This window comes from Bolinopsis microptera, chromosome 13 (assembly GCF_026151205.1).
Source record: "Bolinopsis microptera isolate Bmic1 chromosome 13, MBARI_Bmic_1.0, whole genome shotgun sequence".
In the NCBI taxonomy this organism is placed as follows: Eukaryota; Metazoa; Ctenophora; class Tentaculata; order Lobata; family Bolinopsidae; genus Bolinopsis; species Bolinopsis microptera.
This window is the reverse complement of record NC_087084.1, coordinates 10868896-10889576: the sequence shown is the minus strand read 5'-3', so window position 1 is coordinate 10889576 and position 20681 is coordinate 10868896. Positions and strand designations below refer to the sequence as shown.

The following is a 20681-nucleotide window of genomic DNA, read 5'->3' as shown; positions in this document are numbered from 1 at the left end:
ACTTCGAACTTTTTGTCCAGAATATGACAACTATGAGAACTTTATTGTGCCGTAAGTTAACGATGGAAAGGTTCTCCTTGGTCTGCCGGACGCACAGAACAGTCTACTAGTATATGATGTTTTCAAGGGTCACTTAGCGGAAAAAGTCAACGAACTTATGGCACTCAACAACATAGTTCATAAGCTAGTCCCCGCCAACATGACAAACTTGTTCCAGCCTCTAGATATTACGGTAAATCGTGTTGCCAAGGACATTTTCTGATGTAGTTTATATTACTCAGGGGAGGTAATGAAACAGTGCTAAGAAAGCTCCACGTGATGTTAAGGTTAACCTAAAGTTTTCTAAGATAAAACCACTTCATGCCGAATGGCTTGTAAAAGAGACCCATTTGATGACGATGCTATGTGATATTAGACACTGATCATATGTACACATATTTTAACATTTTTACTGCTTAACGACTGTTTTTCTTACTTACGTACAGTATAAAAAATGGATTTAAAAATCATTTGCTGAAATAAAAAAACGTAAAAAAAAATGAAAAAATTCGGATTTTTGATGGTTTTGAATGCGTTCTAGCGTTCATATTAATGTCCGTTCATAATTATGTCCGTTCATTTAATGTCCGTTCAAATAAGGTCCGATTAGGTATGAATTTTACTTGATAGAGTGCTTATCTTAACCCATTAGGGACGATAGGGTCGTTTTTATGACCCACCTTTTCTAGACGAAAAACCAAATTACTAAACGCTATAACGAATCTATAGCATATATACTCAAAATTTATTGGGCTTCATTATACGTAGCCCAATAAATTTTGAGCATATATGCTATAGATTCGTTATAGCGTTTAGTAATTTGGTTTTTTGTCTAGAAAAGGTAGGTCATAAAAACGACCCTATCGTCCCTAATGGGTTAAAGTTAAATGTTTTTACAGGCTCTATAATGATGTAGTTTTACGAAGATTTCAAGCCGTTTTGTGTGTTTCCCTTCGTATCCAAAAACTTCATATTATATTTATAAAAACGTGATACGACACGGTATGCTGAAAGAAAGCCTGTCTCTGAAGAAGGAGAAATGAAATAAACGACAAACGATACGGTATGCTGGAATGATGGGTGTCTCTGAAGAAAGCTAATGGCATGATAAATGCTATAAAAGACCCTTCACATGATCTGATGCTGACCAGCCTGTGAACGCACAAATGATCTGCACAATGCACATGCTGAAAAACTAGAAAATAACAAAGGAACTAAGGCGATGTAGCACCGAAACAGGCGAAACCATCCCAAATGGGGAGAAGGAACCATCAACTCAGTGTGGGAGACCGAGTGATAAACATATAATATTAATAGTAATACTTAACACATAAATTATCATGTACAGTTCAAAATACTGTGGTGCATGCTAGCTGTAAGCGTGAAAAGTATGGGGAGAATTATTTAAACTGGGAGTGATAATGTCACAGCCAAAGCGTGAGTGAAAAGGTGTACACCAAACCGTGACCAGATTCAGCTCTGTCTAATGAAGTAGATCCAGACATGCAATCGCTTCCCTGTTTAGCTGTGAAAAACAGGCAACACCATTTTATACGGAATAGAGCAAGTTACATGTAAGGTCACTAAGAGAGTCTGAGAGAATTGGGACGTCCTAAGCTATCGTGTAATCCTCTTCGGATTACCCTCGACCTTTGTGAAGCTGGCTGCAAATTGATTTGCGACCAGCTTCAAAACGACAGAACGATCATTAGCCATAAATAAAACATCGCCTTGAACCTGGGGGGGGGGGGGGGGGGGGGGGGGGGGTGCCACATGCCAGGAACATCAAACTAAATACGAGGATTATCTGAAATTGCAGTATAATAATACAATCGTGTACATGGTTATACTTATAACCTTAATTATGCCATTCTATAATAATACAACTAATATATTTAATTAGCCTCTTGGCGATAGAACGACCATTAGCCATTAATAAAACATCGAACCTGGGGTAGTGGGGTAGTGGAGTACGAGGAATATCAAACTAATATAGATACAATTTGAGGATTCTCAGAGCATAATCTCAACCTTCAGCTATTGCGCGCAGCACTCAACAGCCAAGGTATTTAAATGGTATTATAAGTTATAACATGCGAGCGTTCTAAATCACTCTACACTCGATTTTTGAGGTTGAAACCAACTTGAATTGATTTATTTTTGAACGCTGATTCCGAATTATCCCATGACATATTATATAGGGTTAAAATGCTCCCCTGGCGAGATACTGGCGAAAAGCTGTCTCGATCACGTGATATGACCGTATACTTATAAGTAAGTTGGTATAATATCTCGTTAGGGTTAGGGTTTCAGCAAATGCTTTTGTTAAGGATTGGGTAACGGTTGGAATCAGATTAGAGGGTTTGGGTTTCGAATAATCGTTCAGGGACAGCTAGAGAACGGGTTGAAAAAGTCACGTGACAGTCTAGTGTAGAGTGATTAATCATCATCCATTATAATGTACGAAGGTTCCTCAATGAAAAGATGTATTATGTGATACGCGCTGTTCATCAAGGAAACATATTGGTGACATCAAGATGACTCAACAGGCGTCTGATAATATTTCCTCAAGACACGCGGGCAACAGCGCTCAGTGTTCACGACTTTTCGGAGATATAATTTCCGGTGAACATTACAAGGGTAAGATGTTGAAATTGTAGGCTCGAGTAATATTAGTATTAGATACTTCACGTACATTTTCTTTCCTTCTAGAAGCCTAATGATCTGGGTGGTTCGTACTCATTCGCAAGTCAGAACAGGCACGTAGACAGGGGGGGGGGGGGGCTAGGGGGGCGGCAGCCCCCCCGGAAAAAATCGAACCCCAGAAAAAAGATAAGCACCCTAGTCCCCATGGTCGCCTGGTAACTGAGCTGTGTTTATGACTGCAGTCAGTCAAAGATTTGAACTGTGGATTAGTAAATATCTGTCATAACATCCAAGCAAACATTCTAGAAGACTTCTATAAATAGTCAATAGTGTCCCCTAGACCGTAGGAAATGTAAAAATCTTAAGACGATGAGGCCTGAGTAAGTCGTAAATTCTGATTGGAGAATGCAGATTGCTGTTGTGAAGTTACCAAATTTACGTGAGTACTTGATTCTTTTCAATCCCAGTTTATTGCTGTCCTACAAATTTCTTTAATGCCAAATGTCGTCTAAAACACCCTGTTTCGCAAAAATTTTCCGGGGGGCTGCGCCCCCCTAGCCCCCGCCAAGGGGCTCCGCCCCTGGACCCCGCTGGGGGCTGCGCCCCCAGACCCCTGCCACAGCTTGCTCGCTTCGCTCGCTGCGCAGCTGGATTGGACACGTCGACTCGCTTCGCTCGCCGACAGCCCCCCTCAAAGAAAAATCCTGGCTACGTCCCTGCGTCAGAACCCCTTGATTGAGTTCTCAACAAATGTTAATTAAAACGGCTAAAACTTTATAAGATTACACACAAATTACTACATTAAATAGATGGCTCAAGTTAATTATGATGACATAACCAATAACATCTGCAGCAAATATTGAGTACCTAACCCAAAGCAGGGGTCCACCCTCTGTGATCGGTAATATTGTGTTCACTAAACTTTTCTAAAAATCTTAATACCTTATCGGATCTTATTTGGAAGGACATTAATTAAACGCTGGAGGCCCTAACGTTCATTTTAACGTCCGTTCAAATAAAGTCCGTTCATTTAAGGTCCGTCCAAGTTGAAGTCCGTTGAATTGTTTTCAAAAATCTTTCCACTCTAATAATATGACTTACAAAGTGCATATTTTATGACTTTTATTATTATTATTATTATTAATATTATGAGCTCCTTCCCTTCGTGCTTCGTATGTGACTGCACGTGCAAATTGGGTAATGAATTTACATGAATTGTAACTTTGGGATAGACACGCTGATTAGTACTAGCCTGTAACCAACAACATGCAGTTCTTTAGTTAAATTATTCATGCTCTCATCAAGGGCGGAGTCTTTGGAGTCGTTTCCATTAGGAGTTAGAAGCCCCAAAATGTCGCCCCTTTGTGTTCAGTCTGACAATTTCATTTTGAATCTCCACTGATTCAAATTTCAACTAAGCTTATGAATCCCATGAATCTCAAAACGTTTTACATGTTATAAATTGTTCAGGTATAGCCCAATCTCACCTCGCCATTCCATTTGCATGCAGACACAGTTCAGCAGCAAATCAGTCACTGTATGATAATTAATTTGCAGTCATAGGCTCGCAAAATTGTGGAATCATTGACACACGCTGCGACCCCTTTTTATCTCGCGCGGCGGCCGGCCGGCCGGAGTGCTCGCTTCGCGTGCACGAGAGAGGTATGCAACGTGTAGCAACATGGAATCACAATGATGGTCAATTTCTTGTAAGAATACAACTAGACGATGAATGCCGAGAACTTTAAATTTAATTCTATGCGATTCTGTTCCTTTTTCCTACAAGTACATTCAACATGACATTGGCCATGGCCAATTTGAGTAATCCATAATTATGAACGGACTAGCTCATGAACTATGTTGTTGAGTGCCATAATTTCGTTAATTTTCTCCGCCAAGTGACTCTTGAAAACATCATATACTAGTAGAGTTTTCTGTGCCTCCGGCAGACCAAGGAGAACCGTTCCGTCGTTAACTTACGGCACAATAAAGTTCTCATAGTTGTCATATTCTGGACAAAAAGTTCAAAGTGGAAACATTTCTGTAGTAAACTGTTGGAAGTGGGAAGGACGGACAATTCCATCCAGAACTCCTAGATCATCAATGGGTAGCAATTCACGGCTTGAGACTGGTCAATATAAATGTGATTGCGTGGGACTCAACAGTAAATGTGTGCCTAATGCACAGTCTTAATGCAAATTTCAAAGTTTTTTCTTTTAAAAAAGAATTCATTAAACTTCAAACTTGGTGTGAACTGCAATCGGGTTGAGTTTGAGTAGGGTTTTAATGATCGAATTGAGTTGGCTTTGTGGCCAAAATTGTATTATTATTACTAGCAGGAACCCGTATAATATAACCCTAAACGGTGTCAAGACTCAAAATACTAAAATAATTATTACCTATTTAATCGGCGTTTTTGACACCACTTGGGGGCCCAAATTTTCGGCTCTAAAATCATTATTCCTTGGCCAATTTTTTATTTTTTCATGCTGATTTGAAGGCCATTAAAGCATTTGACCCAGCCAAAAAAGTTCCAGTTGTATATCTTTTACGGTTTTTGCGGAAAGTCGCGTTAAAGTTGATGCCGTGGTGTCAGTAAAATGGCACAGATATATATATATATATATCGTCTCGACTGCCTAGGCATCAAACCTTGGCAATCGGTAATTTTCCTTTGGCCCGGAGTCAGCTGACCCTAGGGACCAGAGGATAAAGGCGTAGAGACTGTGTGTATCTACAATAACAAAGTCAAAAGTGGTTGTTTTTACAAGAGACAGGGCTTGCAGCGCAAGGGAAGAAAAAGGGGAGAAACAATGACTCTAACTGCGGGTGCGGCATTATCTAACTCTGAGAACTGTTATCATTGTTCTCCAAAGTGTTAACAATTGAGCTTGGGATTCTTTAGGAAGTCCTAACGATGTAAATCAGTTAATTGGGACTTGATAAGTTGAGAGTTATACAGGTTACTACCGTCATTGAGGAGCTAAAATTAAAGAAGAGAAACATTCTCTTCTTTATATTGAGTTATATCATACAATCATAAACTACAGCTGTCTTTTATTGCAAGTTACTAATAACTATTAAAAAATACTTCAATCCCCAGATTTATACATCTAACCATCTCTTTTTGGTCTTGATAGTTAAATTCAATCGACTTATGTGTTATTGGTAACGACTTATGTGTTATTGGTAACACATTGCCCATTAGTAAAACATTGGTAAGACATTGGTAAGACATTGGTAAGACATTGGTAACACATTGGTAACACATTGGTAACACATTGGTAACACATTGGTAACACATTAGTAACACATTAGTAACACATTGGTAACACATTGGTAACACATTGGTAAGACATTGGTAAGACATTGGTAAGACATTGGTAAGACATTGGTAAGACATTGGTAAGACCTTGGTAAGATATTGGTAACACATTGGTAACACATTGGTGAGACTAAAGACATTGGTAACACATTGGTAACACATTGGTAACACATTGGTAACACATTGGTAACACATTGGTAACACATTGGTAACACATTGGTAACACATTGGTAACACATTGGTAACACATTGGTAACACATTGGTAACACATTGGTAAGACATTGGTAAGACATTGGTAAGACATTGGTAAGACATTGGTAAGACATTGGTAAGACATTGGTAAGACATTGGTAAGACATTGGTAAGACATTGGTAAGACATTGTTAAGACATTGGTAACACATTGGTAACACATTGGTAACACATTGGTAACACATTGGTAACACACTGGTTACACACTGGTAACACATTGGTAACACATTGGTAACACATTGGTAACACATTGGTAACACATTGGTTACACATTGGTTACACATTGGTTACACATTGGTTACACATTGGTAACACATTGGTAACACATTGGTAATATCTACAGGTTGGGTACACGGTAGTTTTGGGGATGGTAGCCTCAGTACCAACAGTACCCTGCATCTCAACGTGAACTACTGTGTTTACCTACACGAGGGTGAGACTAAACTAGCTGACTGCAGGACGAGGGCCAAAGCTCTGCACACAGGTAAAGTTTCAAGTAGTTACACATTGGTAACCATTGGTAACCACTGGTTATACATAGGTAACCATTAGTTACACGATGGAAAATGTTAACTAGCTGCAGGAGGAGAGCCGTCAGCCGAAGTATTGTCGACACGCTATTCTATGACGTTTATGTAGCTGTTTTTGTACTTCTAAAGGTCGAAACCTTTAACCCGCATAATCCCTTCTCAGTACAACTAGAAAAAGGAGGGAGTGACTCCTGTCCGGACTCCTTCCACCAATGTGAAGATAAATCCGTCTGTGTGGGATCCTCTGGAGACAAGATAACGTGGAGTGATGCAGTTAACATCGTGCCCCGTGACCGGAGGAGGCTGCTACAAACTGGGTAATTATTATTATAGGTTATACATTAGTAACCATTAGTAACCGTTAGTAACCATTTGCATTAGTAACCATTAGTAACCATTGGTAAATGCGTGCATGTTTTGGACACAGCAGATCAAGACCCACTACACTTCTATCATTTAGGAATCACACTATTTTTATTTTATGATGTTGGTACATTTAAGGATCAAAACCAATCAACAAATAAAGCGGTGATGGAAATAATTTTCGACCAACCTTTTTAAAACTACAAAAGTACATTACATTTACATATTTTAAAAGAAATTTTCTACAAGATGAAAAAAGCCCAAGTTAGTTAAAATTTGCAAAAATCAAACGAACATCTAAAAAAATATCCCAAAGAAGAGTTCTAAATCCAGCACACACACCCTTGACCCTACCCCATCCCAGTCCACTCTGGAATATTACACATTCTAATCTTACTCTCCCTAGTCATCTCCACACACAATTCCAGATCCAAGCACCCAGTAGGAGTCCACTCTCTCCAACTCACATTACACTCGTTCAACAGTCCATCCTTCAGAGGAACATTTTCCTCCACATATCCCGCCTCCTTCTGCAGGTCCGGCAAAACGTCTGAGTATCTGGAGGATGAGGTATCGAACCCTCCCCCAATGAAGAACCTCTCCCCTGGATCTGAAACCACGTCAAACAGTATTGGGAGCTTGGTGGTGTTTCTCAGCTGGTAGCTGGTCAGATTGTCCAGGAACTGCCCAGGGACAAAGGTGGACCGGGACATGAGGTGAGCTTTATACCGTCCCCGTCTTAGCGCCATGAGAGTGCGGCCCCTGTAGATAGTGATCATGTCCCGGTGCCCTGTTGTGTCTCCGGTCACCAGGGACTTGGTCATGTCCATACCCTCCTTAACACACTTATCCTCCGTACAAGCTGCTGGAGTAAATCCTAACATGGAGAGAGCCGTGGCGTGGAGATCAGCAAAGTTCATTAGTTGTTTGGATCGGGTGTTTCCACCCCAGTCCAGTCCCGGACAGCTGATGATAGCGGGGACTCTAACCCCACCCTCAGTGGAGTCCCCGGTAGCTCCAGTAAAGGGACTGTTGGACCCACCCTCGTAGTGGGAGGCTAGAGCTGTGGATTGAGCGGCGAATATTATTAAAGTTTTGTCCGCTAGTTCAGTTTCCTGGAGAGCTTTAACGACCACCCCAACAAACCCGTCAACCTCTCTCAGTGCGTCCGTGAAGTTAGTTGACCGGGAGTCAGCTGATGAGTCCGCAAACTTGGGACTCCTGTAAGGACGGTGCTTCAAAGCCTCCAGTGATACGTGAAGGTAGAACGGCTTCTCTTTTTTTTGCGTCTTGATAAACACCTCCATATCATCCGTATAAACCTTGGTAAGATTAGAAACACCATCGTCTACGAGATCATCCTCTTTAGTGTTAGGATCAAACACCCTCGCTACAATCCGCTCATTGCGGTAATACCCAATGTTAGGATACCTCAGGTTATCATGCTTCACACCACAATCTGATACCGTGCCTATAAACGAGTCAAAACTGAACTTAGTAGGGTTCGCTTCAGTCCTCTGCCCCAAATTCCACCGCCCAATGTATTTCGTAACATAATCCTTTGTTTTGAGGATCTGGGGGAGTATCTTCAGAGTACTGGGCAGCACAAAACCACTGTCCTCCCTCAGCTGAGTGTCCTCTGCGTTATTAGAACTGTGTAACCCCCAGGAGACAGCTAGTTTACCCGAGAGGAAGGTAGCGGAGGTGGCTGTAGCAGATGTCTCACTGTACAAACTATCCAGGATAACACCAGAGTCAGCTAGTTTGTCAATGTTGGGAGTGTCCGATCTCCAGGGGGAGTAAGCTCCTACATCACCCCACCCGAGCTGGTCCACATTGATAACCACTAGGTTTTCAAGGGGCGGTTTAGTGTCCCCCTCACATGAAACAGGACAAAGGATCAGGGGTACTAGTACAATCCATATGTGTAGTCCGGTAGGGTGTTTACTCATAGAATATCCTTCATTCGTTACACCTCCCGTTAAAAAACAACAGTATCCAACGAGCTGACAATTAATTAATTAATTAGCTGATATGCCCATATATGGTGCGATATCAGCGCACTAAATTTCACAGTAAATCACAACAATCAAAGAGAACAGTTCGTAATGGTAATAATCTGCAATGTATTAGCAGAGTTAGTGTGTGTGTGTGTGTGTGTGTGTGTGTGTATGTGCTAAAGTGACATGTTGTGGTGCGGTCGAGTGTGATTATTAACACTGAGTAATATTGTAGTGGGGTGTGTAGTGGGATCTGTTCAAGACATGCTGAATGCTCGCATTGTGTTACCATGGTTACTAGTGCGTTACTAATGGTTACTAATACGTTTAGTACGTTACTAATGGTCACAAGTGTGTTGCCAATGGTTATTGGTTACTAATAGTAATACGTTATTAATGGTTACTAATGTATAACCAATGGTTACTAAATGGATAGCACTGATCTGACACCCCTAGTGCGTTACTAATGGTTACTAATACGTTTAGTACGTTACTAATGGTCACAAGAGTGTTGCCAATGGTTATTGGTTACTAATAGTAACACCCCTAATGATAGACCTAAAAGGCCTGCCAGTCTAGAGTTCAAGAAAACCACTGTGTCTGTACAGTTTCAAAAACTGTCCCATTATTAAGCTTAATTCCAGGGCGAAGGTAATGATTTCACTTCTTTTCAAATGTTTTAATGTGAAAGGTTTCGTTAAAAGGACAACACTGCACCGATTTATGTTCAAGTTAAATTTGAGTGTTAATGTAAAACTTGATCATGAGGCTATTTCAGATCGGTGTTAAAAGATTGTAGTAAAACTATCAAAGATAAGCTAAAAGAACCACTTTGGGTGGGAGCTGCTTTGTCAGAAGGGGGCGTGGTCGAGTTTAACAACGGAGGTGCGTATAAATAAATTAAGAAACACATGTTTACAAACATATTATAAACGCATGTTCTAGTAATGGGATATTTTGATGTGGATTCTGGGGAGATGCTTACTTTAATAACTTTTTTCTTTTCGGACCTTATGCGTTAAAATTTGAAATAAATTAAAAGATATTTGTTAGTGAATCTAAACTGACTTCTTTCAACTCCTCACTCAATCAAATCATCAAGGCCATAATCTACACCACTAATGTGATTTTCAGAAGAAATAACGATAAAATCTAAAAAGCAATGCTTAAAGATAATAGGAGGGAAGCTTGTAACAGCGGACTGTAATACTATGATGTATTTCACTTGTGAGAAATTGGCTAAAGAATCAGGCAAGAAATCTGAGTCATGTATGTGTTATTTCTAATTTGTCGGTTAAATCGTTTCTGTTAGATTTTATGTGGTTATTTAATGATTCACCATGAACTAAGATCGTTGTTGTATAATCGATGCGTTTAATCGGGAGATTTATCAAAATCTTTTCACCCTCCGTCCTTGATTTTCTAAATTTGTCTACATATAGTGTGTAGTGATTCAAATAGAGATTTTAAGTATGAACATTTTCGCGTAATATAACAGTGTTTATACTTGCAACTTAGTGAATGGTCTGCCTTATTAACTAATTTCTTAATTACTAATTTACATATCCGTGACTGAGTTTGCCGCCATCAACGGCCAGGTAGCGTAGTTGGTTGATCATCGGATTTGTAATCGTAAGATTGCGAGTTCGAATCCCACTGCCTGCCTAGTCGTGGGGTGAGCGTCGTTGACGCTCTGCCAAGGATCCCGAGTGGTCTATGTAGCCCCACGGTTCACTCAGCCGAATGCTCGAGAAATCGGGTGTGAGGGTTAAATGAGGAGCTGTGCTTGATCAACACAGCGAAGCCTCGGGCGAAGAAAGTGTGGCATAGTGCCTTAACCGTTGCTGGCCTTAGGAACGATCCTTCGGCTTCTTGTAAAGCTCTTCCTTGAAAGTGCTGGTTTACATTGTAATGCAGGTAATACCGAAGTAAAATAACAAAGGTGGTCGACTCATTCGATGGCCTTGTTGCGTCGCAACGAATCCTCATAAGATAAGATAAGATAAGATCAGTACCTTATATTTCAGCATCCAGTTCCGCGATAGTAATAGCCCTAGTTGTGGGACCTATGCTTATAATTGGGGTGGTTCTCCTTCTTATCTATCGGAAGAAGGGAAAAGAGGTATTTACTCGAGTAGCATTATTTAGTAACTTACATTAAATTACCTCAATTAATTGGGCGGACAAATCATTTTGAAGCCATCTTATAACATATGTTAATGTATAACCCTTTAACTTTGTCAGTTTAGCAGGCCGTGAAAAGCCCAAAATTTTAATATAATTACATTATGCATGATTAACAGCTATAAATTTTGAGACCAGTTATTTCGCAAAAGTGCTATAAGTGCACGGTTGAGACCAGTGTTATAGCCTATAAGTGCACGGTTTGACGGTTGAGTGCTATAAGTTCACCATTGTTAATTTCGATCTCTCAGATGTGTATGAGCAGAAGCTCAGTAAAGGAAGTGGATCTCACTAACAATGGACTAACTCTGACGAACCCTCTCCCCGTGGAGACGGGAGACAGGTACGATGTAGAGAGCAAGGCAGACACTTCTGATAAGAAGAATACTGCAGATCACGAGTTGTACTCGGAGGTGGAGATATAGTTGTGTTTTAGTTGAGTAGATACTTTAAATTAGAGATATTGAGTTCTATGTTGAGTAGATACTTTAAATTAGAGATATTGAGTTCTATGTTGAGTAGATACTTTAAATTAGAGATATAGAACTCGACTAGTTGGGATTACTGTTGTTAAACGTTCTAATCTAGATAAAGTACAATATTGTTATCTGACAAATTGATTCAGAGTTCAGAATGCCTGTCAAATAGTTCTCATACTGACTGCTACAATACTGTAATATAATTACCAAGATTAGGATTTTATATTAGGCGACATATGAGTAACAGTCGTAATTTATGACCCACAACAGCTAATAACTATGACATAAGGTAGATGAATTTCTAATTTGAAATATGATAAGAAATTTAAAAGTCTTCTAAATGGATTTTTCTAAAAAAGTTAAAATTGTACCATTTAACGTCGTTTAACTTTTAATAAAATTGTTTAATAGTTTTAACTTTGATTATTAACCCACAAGCTGCTTGTGGGTTAATAATCAAAGTGGCACAAGCACAGGTCCGTTAATTTGAAAGGAACCTATACTACTATACCAACCTATACTTACTAGTAATTAAAACCCAGAAACGAGTTCATACCTAGCATGAAAATGCAAATCGTTTACTATACAGAATTAGCTTAAAATGCATTCACTAGTCAGCTTACTTGTTTTAAGATTTAGTAACAAACATCATTATTACAAAAGTAAAACCGTCATAAAAACCAGTCAAACATAATCAAAAACAATAAAGATCACTGTACTCAAATAAAATAAACGGAGTTTTGCAAAAGTTTTTCTCGGCTTTATAATATCTGCAATTAATTGGCTCGGGTAAATTAAGTTAATTGTTTCGGTTTTAATTAAAGTTAAACGAAGCAGAGTAAAAAAATAATAATATCATTGATCCTTTCTTTTTTGACGGGACAAGATAGGTGTTTCTGGTACTGGGGTATCTTCCGGTACAATATCTTCCAACTCAAGAGGTCTTCCCAAATCCTGAAATTTGACATTTTATTGATACTAATCTGTAGTGAACATGTTAAAGCTTTTGCTTGAAAACTTTAAGGTTCAGCCGTTTAAATACAAATCTCGTTATTGTCTGTAGCGGATAATTTATCAAAATGTGCTGACAGTCTAACGAGTGTGAAATTTATGAAATGTTCAAATTTATAAAATTTATAAAATTTATAAATTTGTAAAATGTTATAAATTTGTAAAATGTTATAAATTTGTAAAATGTTATAAATTTGTAAAATGTAACCGGATACCAAACCAGGTTTCTGGTTAGTCCCTAGTACCATGCAGAGTGGTCGTGAGTCATCTGAGGAATAATCTCTGTCACTGTCTGTGTCACTGTCACTGTTTGTGTCACTGTCGCTGACCGGTCTTGCTCGAGTCACTTTCCGAGGTTTTTGTCGTTTGCTGTTGGTGTGACGAGTTTACGTCTTCGTTTGTAAATTTAAAGGTCAGTTGAAAAGTTTGTAAAAAGGATCAAGGATGATCGAAAGATACCCTATATGCTCAATACAAATGGTGTATTCTTTTCTAAGATGTATGTTCACCATTGATAATGATTGCCAATATAATAGTGGGACAGTGCAAATCTAGAACTAATATTGATCAAATATATCCAATCATCATTTCAACCGACTTTTCAAATTGTAATCAACTTTCAAATCAACCGATGAGGACACGTATAATACGCTACTATCATTGTTGATCTCAGATGACATATGGGTGTTATAAACATTTGAGAGCTGTCCGTCGTTTATTGTTCTCTTGTATTTGACATCTCAATAGTTGACAAAATTTGAACGTTTAATTCAGTTTAAACTGTTGCACTGCTCGACAATTAAACTTTGAAATCGTCGTACTGTCATTGTTCCTCCCTTGACTGTCACTGTGTCAGAACAATGGCATTTACCCACATTCCCACTCGTTGCCAGAGCCACACACGACACTAATTTCCAATTATAATCTTCGCTCCTTGGTCACTTTAAACTATGTCAGGTGGGCTTTGTTTGTCGAAATGTCGACGTGCGGACGTTTGTCTCATTGTGTTAAAGCTCAAGTAATTCAACGTAAAATATATCACCCTCTACGCACACTCACATCTAATATTCTTTTTCTCACTCCCTCTAGAGTTAAACAACAGCTAGGTCACTACAGTCATTATCACTTCTCACAATCCCGGACATGTCCACCTCCGGACATCTCATATCACTCTTATCACTCTCTTTATCATGCTTGTTAGAGTCTGACAGAGGTTCACGGACTAATTTCACACTCTCATTCTCGTACACACTGGTGTTCTTAATGGGGTCAGATCTGAGAGGAAGAGTATCTTAGTCAGTTGACAGTTTGAGTTATCAAATATTTGCAGTATGAGATCTTCGCGGATAAATCATGGAAAATTACGCGTTCAAAGTGAAAATGAGATTGAAAGTGAAAGTGAATGTGAATGTGGAAATGTAAGTGGAAATGTAAGTGGAACTGTAAGTGAAACTGTAAATAAAAGTGTAAATAAAAGTGTGTCTGCTTACTCTTGAAGAGAGCTGGTACTTGAGGAATCCTCTGTGTTTCCATTTTTGTCTTCTTCTTTCCATTTCCGTGGTAGGTCTCGCCTAAAAATCAACTCTGTAAGACCACAAATAATGCCTAGTAGTTATGCTAAGTGCTTATTATGGTTGCTTCACTAAGTTGAAACGGGGCTGAAGCTGGATACATTCTAAAGGCCCTTTTTCGGACGGGAAAAAACCAAAATCACAATTCATGATTGCTTAAAAAGGTAGCTAATATCTGAAATTATGACGTGTGATATTGCTTGCTGCTGCTCTTGAAGTTCACGTATAGTTGTATTATGCTACTTTTTGACACCACTCAGTGGACGCTAAGACCATTATAAAACCTCACAATGTTTGCCGAAAAGGTAGCATAAGTGAACTTCAAGAGAAATTTCACGCAATTTAAAGCGGACGGTACGTACTCCACTTCTTCAAATTTAACATTTCTTTCAGAAAAGTTAAATCTTTGATGAACCGAACCTTAGAATATTTACTGTGCTTGGTTGGCCATCAAATGTGCTTGGTTGTCCATCAAATATTTTGGCTTGTCTGCACTATTTTCACCACCAAATTATCGTTGATAGAACATGAAATTGAATTAGTTCCAAAACCAACAATTCCATTTGCCACCTTGCTGGCTAATTAATTTTTGAAAAGCGAGTTAGCGAGGCTTAATATCGAGATTTCAATACGATATCAAGCTTTTAGCGACCAGCTTTTAGCAGTGGATTCACATAGGACAAATAAAATAATATAACATAACAAATAAAGTTTCTGTAATTCCCTTACTCGTGATTCCTGTGATCTAGAGTTTTTTGTAGTTTTTCTCCCTTTCGCTTCCCTATTGTTAGTTTGCCATGATCTTCTGATCTGAAATTTTACATTATGTAAACAACCACAACCCCAATTTACCACGAACCACGCTTTATCGAATTATCGCGAATAGCTGAATATGTTTTCTTTCTCCAAGCTCCACGGTGAATCGGGGTTTATGTAATTTCATTTTCAATCATTATTAATTTTCAACAATCCCTCACCCTCTGGGTGAGAAGCTGCGATCATGATCCCTGCTATGTTTCTTAGCCTTGTGGCGGTGTGGCATGCTGCTGTACTGTGGTTTACTCCGGACTGCAGGTGAGAATCCTCGTTCAGACCGGGAGGAGGGGGAGAGGGCTCTGTCTTTGTGAGGTCTTCTGCTTTGTTGACTGCTTTGTTGTCGTTCTGAAGCGGAGAAAAATATTGTTAATATTCTTGATTAAACCTGCAAAAAACATGTCGCAGACTCGCACCATCTAAAAAACGTTAACAAGTGAAAGTGAATTAAGTGAAAGTGAAACAATCAGGATTAAAGCAACACTTATAAGTATAACTCACTGTGCTTATGAGGGTCGGTGAACATGTTCCTCTGATCTAAACGCTCATCGCTGTCAATATCTAGACACACCTCCTCATCACGTATGTTGTAGTGAGGTCTCATTCCACCGTCCCTGTGATAACCTCGTGTTAAGTGAAAGTAAAGGTGAAAATTAAAATGAAAGTGTAAGTGAAACTGAAAGTGAAAGTGAAAATGAAAGTGAAAGTGAAAGTGAAAGTGAAAGTGAAAGTAAAAGTAAAGTGAAAAGGGGATATCTAGACAAACGTCCTCGTCACGTGTGTTGAAGTAAGGTCTCCAAATCCAAATCTCAGTACTAAATGTTATATGAAGATTTATTTATCTAGATTTGGGTTTCAAGTCTGTACGGAACCACTTAGCTTAAATAGAAAATTCTTCCATGTTTAATTATAGCCGCGCAGAGCAAAGATAATGGTTCACAAAGTCTGAAGTTCTTTGTATTTTAATTCTCTAATCCTCTTTCTTGGTTGTCAGATGGAATTTCATATTGTCAGCTAGCATTTATGTTGGATTTGAAATAGTAATACGATAATAATATTTGATTAACATCTCGTAGATTTACTAAAAGACCTACTCTTCTGGGCAGATGTCTTGCGGAGGCATTCCGTACTCGTTCCACATAGTCTGGAACAGCTCGTATTTTCTCTTACCGAACTGAGGTATTATGAATAATAATACAATTTGAATTATGTTGATAGTTATACAGATTATTAAAAAACGCCAAAATCTGCAGCTGCTAAAAACAGTATAATAAAATTAATCCAAAGGGCTCGAAATTTCGAAGAAAAATTTTTGCAGCGGATGTGTTATAGTAGCCCTTTTCTCCATTGGTCAGTCAGTTGAAGATTCGTAAAGATAATAACGTAATGAATAGTTGTGTTAGTGTATACCTTAACGGCCCTAACGTTGCAATTTTACTTACTTTTGGCAATGCCAATGGTAATTAATTATAAAGGTGACAACGTATCGGGCAATTATTCAAACTATTGAAAGTTAAAATTAAAGTGATAAGGAAATATCACGAACGAAATACTCGAATACTCGTTTGGAGGTCGAGACGTGAACCACATTTGTCCTGACACGTGGCATTGCAGATTGATGGATTTGATCGGTAGCTGCTTGAAGCTGATTGGTCAATCAATGTCACGTGCCGACAGTATCAAAGTCTATAGATTCGTATCCATATTGATTAATGAATGAATTCGTGTGATGAGTAGATAGTAAATATCAGATACAACATTTTTCTGAATAGAACACTGAAAATTCTAGCAATAAAACCAATCTTGTCTTAGCTACTGCTCGGTGGTGAGTGGTGACGCCTATTAGTTAGTTTGTACTTCAATACACGATACAATTATTAATTTGAAATTACAGCGATTTAGTTCATATTTCCGTGCAATTTCTCGCAGAGTTAATCTTGCTCTTGAATATATTTACTATGCTGTTGATTCATTCAAGATTGTTGTTGATCATATAATACAATTTAGTATAATTAGATACTCAGTCGACTTTCGTTGCATCAAGCATTCCATGCTTCACTACGAGGTAAGGAGATTCTTGTACTTGCAGAGCGCAAACTCTAATCAAACTTTTTCTCTGTTATAAATAGGTTTTATAATTTTATTTCCTCGGAGTAAGTGCTAACTGTTACATATTTAATATTGACAAATAAAGTACATAATAAAGTCATCATAATTAATTCACCATGCGACTCATGCGACTCATGCGATTACGACTCATGCGACTCATGCAACAGACGCGACACATACAGGCCATGCTCGCACCTCTTCAATGAACGTGTTAAGTATCACTGTACTCCCCTGTTCTGGTTCCTTTATTAACTCACTGTCCGAATAAGACAGCGTCTGAATAAGCAGGGATAATTACAGATTATTTTGAACGATCTTATCAGCCCATTTTTCAAAAACCCGACTAATTGGTACCCAACAATACTGCAGAGATTAGGATCTTCACGACAGATCCTCACTCTTCTCTCTTAACCTACTATTAACCTTTCTTTTGAAAAGTCTGAGGCACTAAGTAAGCCTGAGTTCTGAAAGACCGTGAAACTAAGGGCCCTGAATATTTAGGGCCGATAAGGTATACCCACGTGCGAAGAGGACTTTTAACATTTAAAGTCGAAATGTTAGGATTGTGATACGATCTGAATGACAAATAATAAATGTGTATACAACGACGCTGCTAATCTTAGCAATTAAATTAAAATTAAATAAATTATTAAATTTGAGATTGCTTAAAATATTAAATTGAGCGTAAAATGTTAAATTAAAATATCGAATTATGTTAGCTCTTAGATTAAAACATCGAATTGTTTTTAAAACTCATCCCGAAAAACTACACTAACTTGCTCTATAAGTCTCCTAGACCGCTGAGAAGCCCTTCTAAAAGAAGTGCGTGCACTCCTGAAACTACTCTGTGCAGATTTGAAGCTGGATCCTACGTAACCAGGGTTACCCAATCCTCGGTTCCTTGTTACTTTTCTGTGTCTCTATGGAGGTAGCCAGAGAAATGATTAAAAAAATATTTTTTATGGTACTAACTTTTTATGTTTTATTAAAATGTAACAGTTAGTTTCTACTGCAAAAAAACCGTGAGATTTACCCATTGATACCATTGAATCTTTTTTGGCTGGGTCGAATGCTTTTATGGCCTATTAGAGTAAGAACTTTAGGGCCCGAAATTTGGACCCCCAAGTGGTTAGTGGTGTCATAATCACAAAGTATAAAATAAAGACACCATTTAAAAGTTAGACGGGTTACTGCTAATAGAAATGGTCAGTAGGTAAAGTACAGGCAATTAACTGTTAATTTACCTGAGAGATATTTGATCTACTTGATTTGACCGAAAAAGTTGGAGAATTAGGCAGTTTAGACCCTTTTCTTCGTCCTGATTTAGCCCTGGGAGCATCAAACTCTATTTCTTCATAATAGTTTTCCTTTCTCCCTGGTTTAGATTTATCACTTAGTTAATTAGTATTAATAACTGCGGAACACAAAAATGTATAAACACTTTATCTTTTATAAACGGGCAGTTTATAATCCATGAGGCTGCTGTTGCGGTTAATGACATTAACTTAATGTTATTTCTATTAGGAATACCTAAGGAGACTTCAGACTAAGTGGTAGGAAATTTTTGAACAAATGAAAACAAAATCCCATGTAGTTGAACCACCATTATTAAAACCATCGTCAATGGTTTACATTTTAAAGTTTCAGTTATGGACACGTTCATTGAAGTTTGAGGATATTGGTAAATATTAGTGACCCTACTGAATGGCACGATGATGTAAAATGTGTCACACTATGACACTATATAAACCCTCCATGGTTAGGATAATCGTTTCATCCTCTAGATAAAACTTTGTCGCATAACGATATCTTTATCAGACGATAAGATATCGCTTAAATGCGGCCGGCAGTGAGTTGTAAACTTTGTCACACTATAAAAACGTGACAGAGTTTATATGGACCCCTTGTTGCCGTGTTTGACCAAATTTTTGAATTTCCAATTTATAGGATAGTTGCATATGACTATTATCTACATATTTAGCGACTTTTTTCGTTAAATGGTAGCATCATGTAAACTCTGTCACACATTTAAGAAATTTATATGAGGGATGTTTATGACATCCTGACAAGAAATGCCGAAAAATCTAGCATTATTTTGTGAGCTGAATGTGTTTGGAATTGTTCACATATTTCATTGTTATAGGCAAATACAAATACAGAAGGCAGAAATAGGTAAATTTAGTCACATAAATTTGTATGATATCTCAACACATGTGTGAAATTGAGTAAATATTAGTATACCAACTTAAACACCCTATATTACGTACTATGGATCAATTAACAATATTTCAACCATACGCCGGTCATATAAATTATTATATGGCAGTGATATGTTAACATAGGATAAATTTCAACACCTGAACAGGGTAAAAATTTGTAAATTTCGTCACAAAAAAAATATGATAACTTTATTTGCTATTTGTTGGAAAAATAACTAGTTTATCGACATGGTGATAAAGTAACATTATATCATAATCGAGGTATGATCAATAGTCCTTATTATAGTTGGAATGGATTTATACAAGAAATGTAGAAACCCATGCCAATTTTTCATCACATTGAAATTATACTGTTGGGGCAGGAAAAGTGAATTTCGTCACATTTCAGTAACTTAGTAAAATTAAACTCAGCATTGTTAAACTTGAGTTCTAATTTGCTGAACAATAATCAACCAATAATTCCTGGAAGAAAATTGAGTTTTAACTGAGGTATGGTTCTTCAAAATAGGTGCAAGAAATGTAAATTTCGTCACATACGTCATTTTAAAATTTAGATAGATTTTCTTTCATATCAATAGTCCTTATTATAGTTGGAATGCATTTATACAAGAAATGTAGAAACCCATGCCAATTTTTCATCACATTGAAATTATTGTACTGTTGGGGCAGAAAAGGTGAATTCTGTCACATTTCAGTAACTTAGTAAAATTAAACTCAGCATTGTTAAACTTGAGTTATAATTTGCTGAACAATAATCAACCAATAATTCCAGGAAGAACATTGAATTCTATCCGAGGCCAGGTATGGTTCTTCAAAATAGGGGCAAGAAATGTAAATTTCGTCACATACGCGTACGTCATTGTAAAATTTAGATACAATTTCTTTCACGTTAACAGTCCTAATTACAGTCTGAAATGATTAATACAGAGGAAATATAAAAACCACTGCCCATTTTATAATGTACGTAATATTATGTTAATCACAGACTATTTCATTCTATACTATAATCATTGTTTCCAAATTTAACCTATTTACGATGTCGTATATCATTTTGTGACGATGTTTACATCAACTGCCCTATACTTGAATCAACTGTATCCGTGTATCGTCCTTATATAGAGTTTTCCCGCAAAATTTAAC

General features: G+C 37.9%; 2 protein-coding genes across 3 annotated transcripts in view; one reads left to right on the top strand and one right to left on the bottom strand.

Annotated features, from left to right (window-relative positions):
• The window catches only part of LOC134825213 (uncharacterized), a 55164-nt gene extending 43210 nt beyond the window's left edge, over window positions 1-11954 (top strand). Inside the window, exons 10-16 of one of the 2 annotated variants that reach the window (XM_063837366.1) lie at window positions 6606-6746; window positions 6956-7109; window positions 9934-10040; window positions 10290-10424; window positions 11183-11277; window positions 11591-11813; window positions 11895-11954. In XM_063837366.1, the coding sequence (XP_063693436.1) occupies window positions 6606-6746; window positions 6956-7109; window positions 9934-10040; window positions 10290-10424; window positions 11183-11277; window positions 11591-11764 (806 nt within the window). In that variant the 3' untranslated portion in view covers window positions 11765-11813; window positions 11895-11954. The other variant, XM_063837367.1, reaches the window with a different exon arrangement.
• A 419-nt stretch (window positions 11955-12373) lies between these two features.
• On the bottom strand, window positions 12374-16382 carry LOC134825217 (uncharacterized). Its single transcript, XM_063837373.1, has 7 exons — window positions 16308-16382; window positions 15715-15827; window positions 15378-15561; window positions 15130-15210; window positions 14320-14400; window positions 13889-14104; window positions 12374-12772 (listed from the first exon to the last, which is right to left on the bottom strand). The coding sequence occupies exons 1-6, from the start codon at window positions 16352-16354 to the stop codon at window positions 13921-13923; spliced, it is 690 nt and encodes a 229-aa protein (XP_063693443.1). The 5' UTR covers window positions 16355-16382; the 3' UTR covers window positions 12374-12772; window positions 13889-13920.
• Window positions 16383-20681: the final 4299 nt, after the last annotated feature.

Excerpts from the sequence above, each read along its gene's own strand:
- LOC134825217 (XM_063837373.1), bottom strand. The coding sequence starts at position 16,354 with ATGTGGAACGAGTACGGAATGCCTCCGCAAGACATCTGCCCAGAAGA. Across the intron at positions 15,562-15,714 it reads CACCGACCCTCATAAGCACA|AACGACAACAAAGCAGTCAA; the intron begins GTGAGTTATACT and ends TCTCCGCTTCAG. Across the intron at positions 14,401-15,129 it reads CTAGATCACAGGAATCACGA|GCGAGACCTACCACGGAAAT; the intron begins GTAAGGGAATTA and ends GTTGATTTTTAG.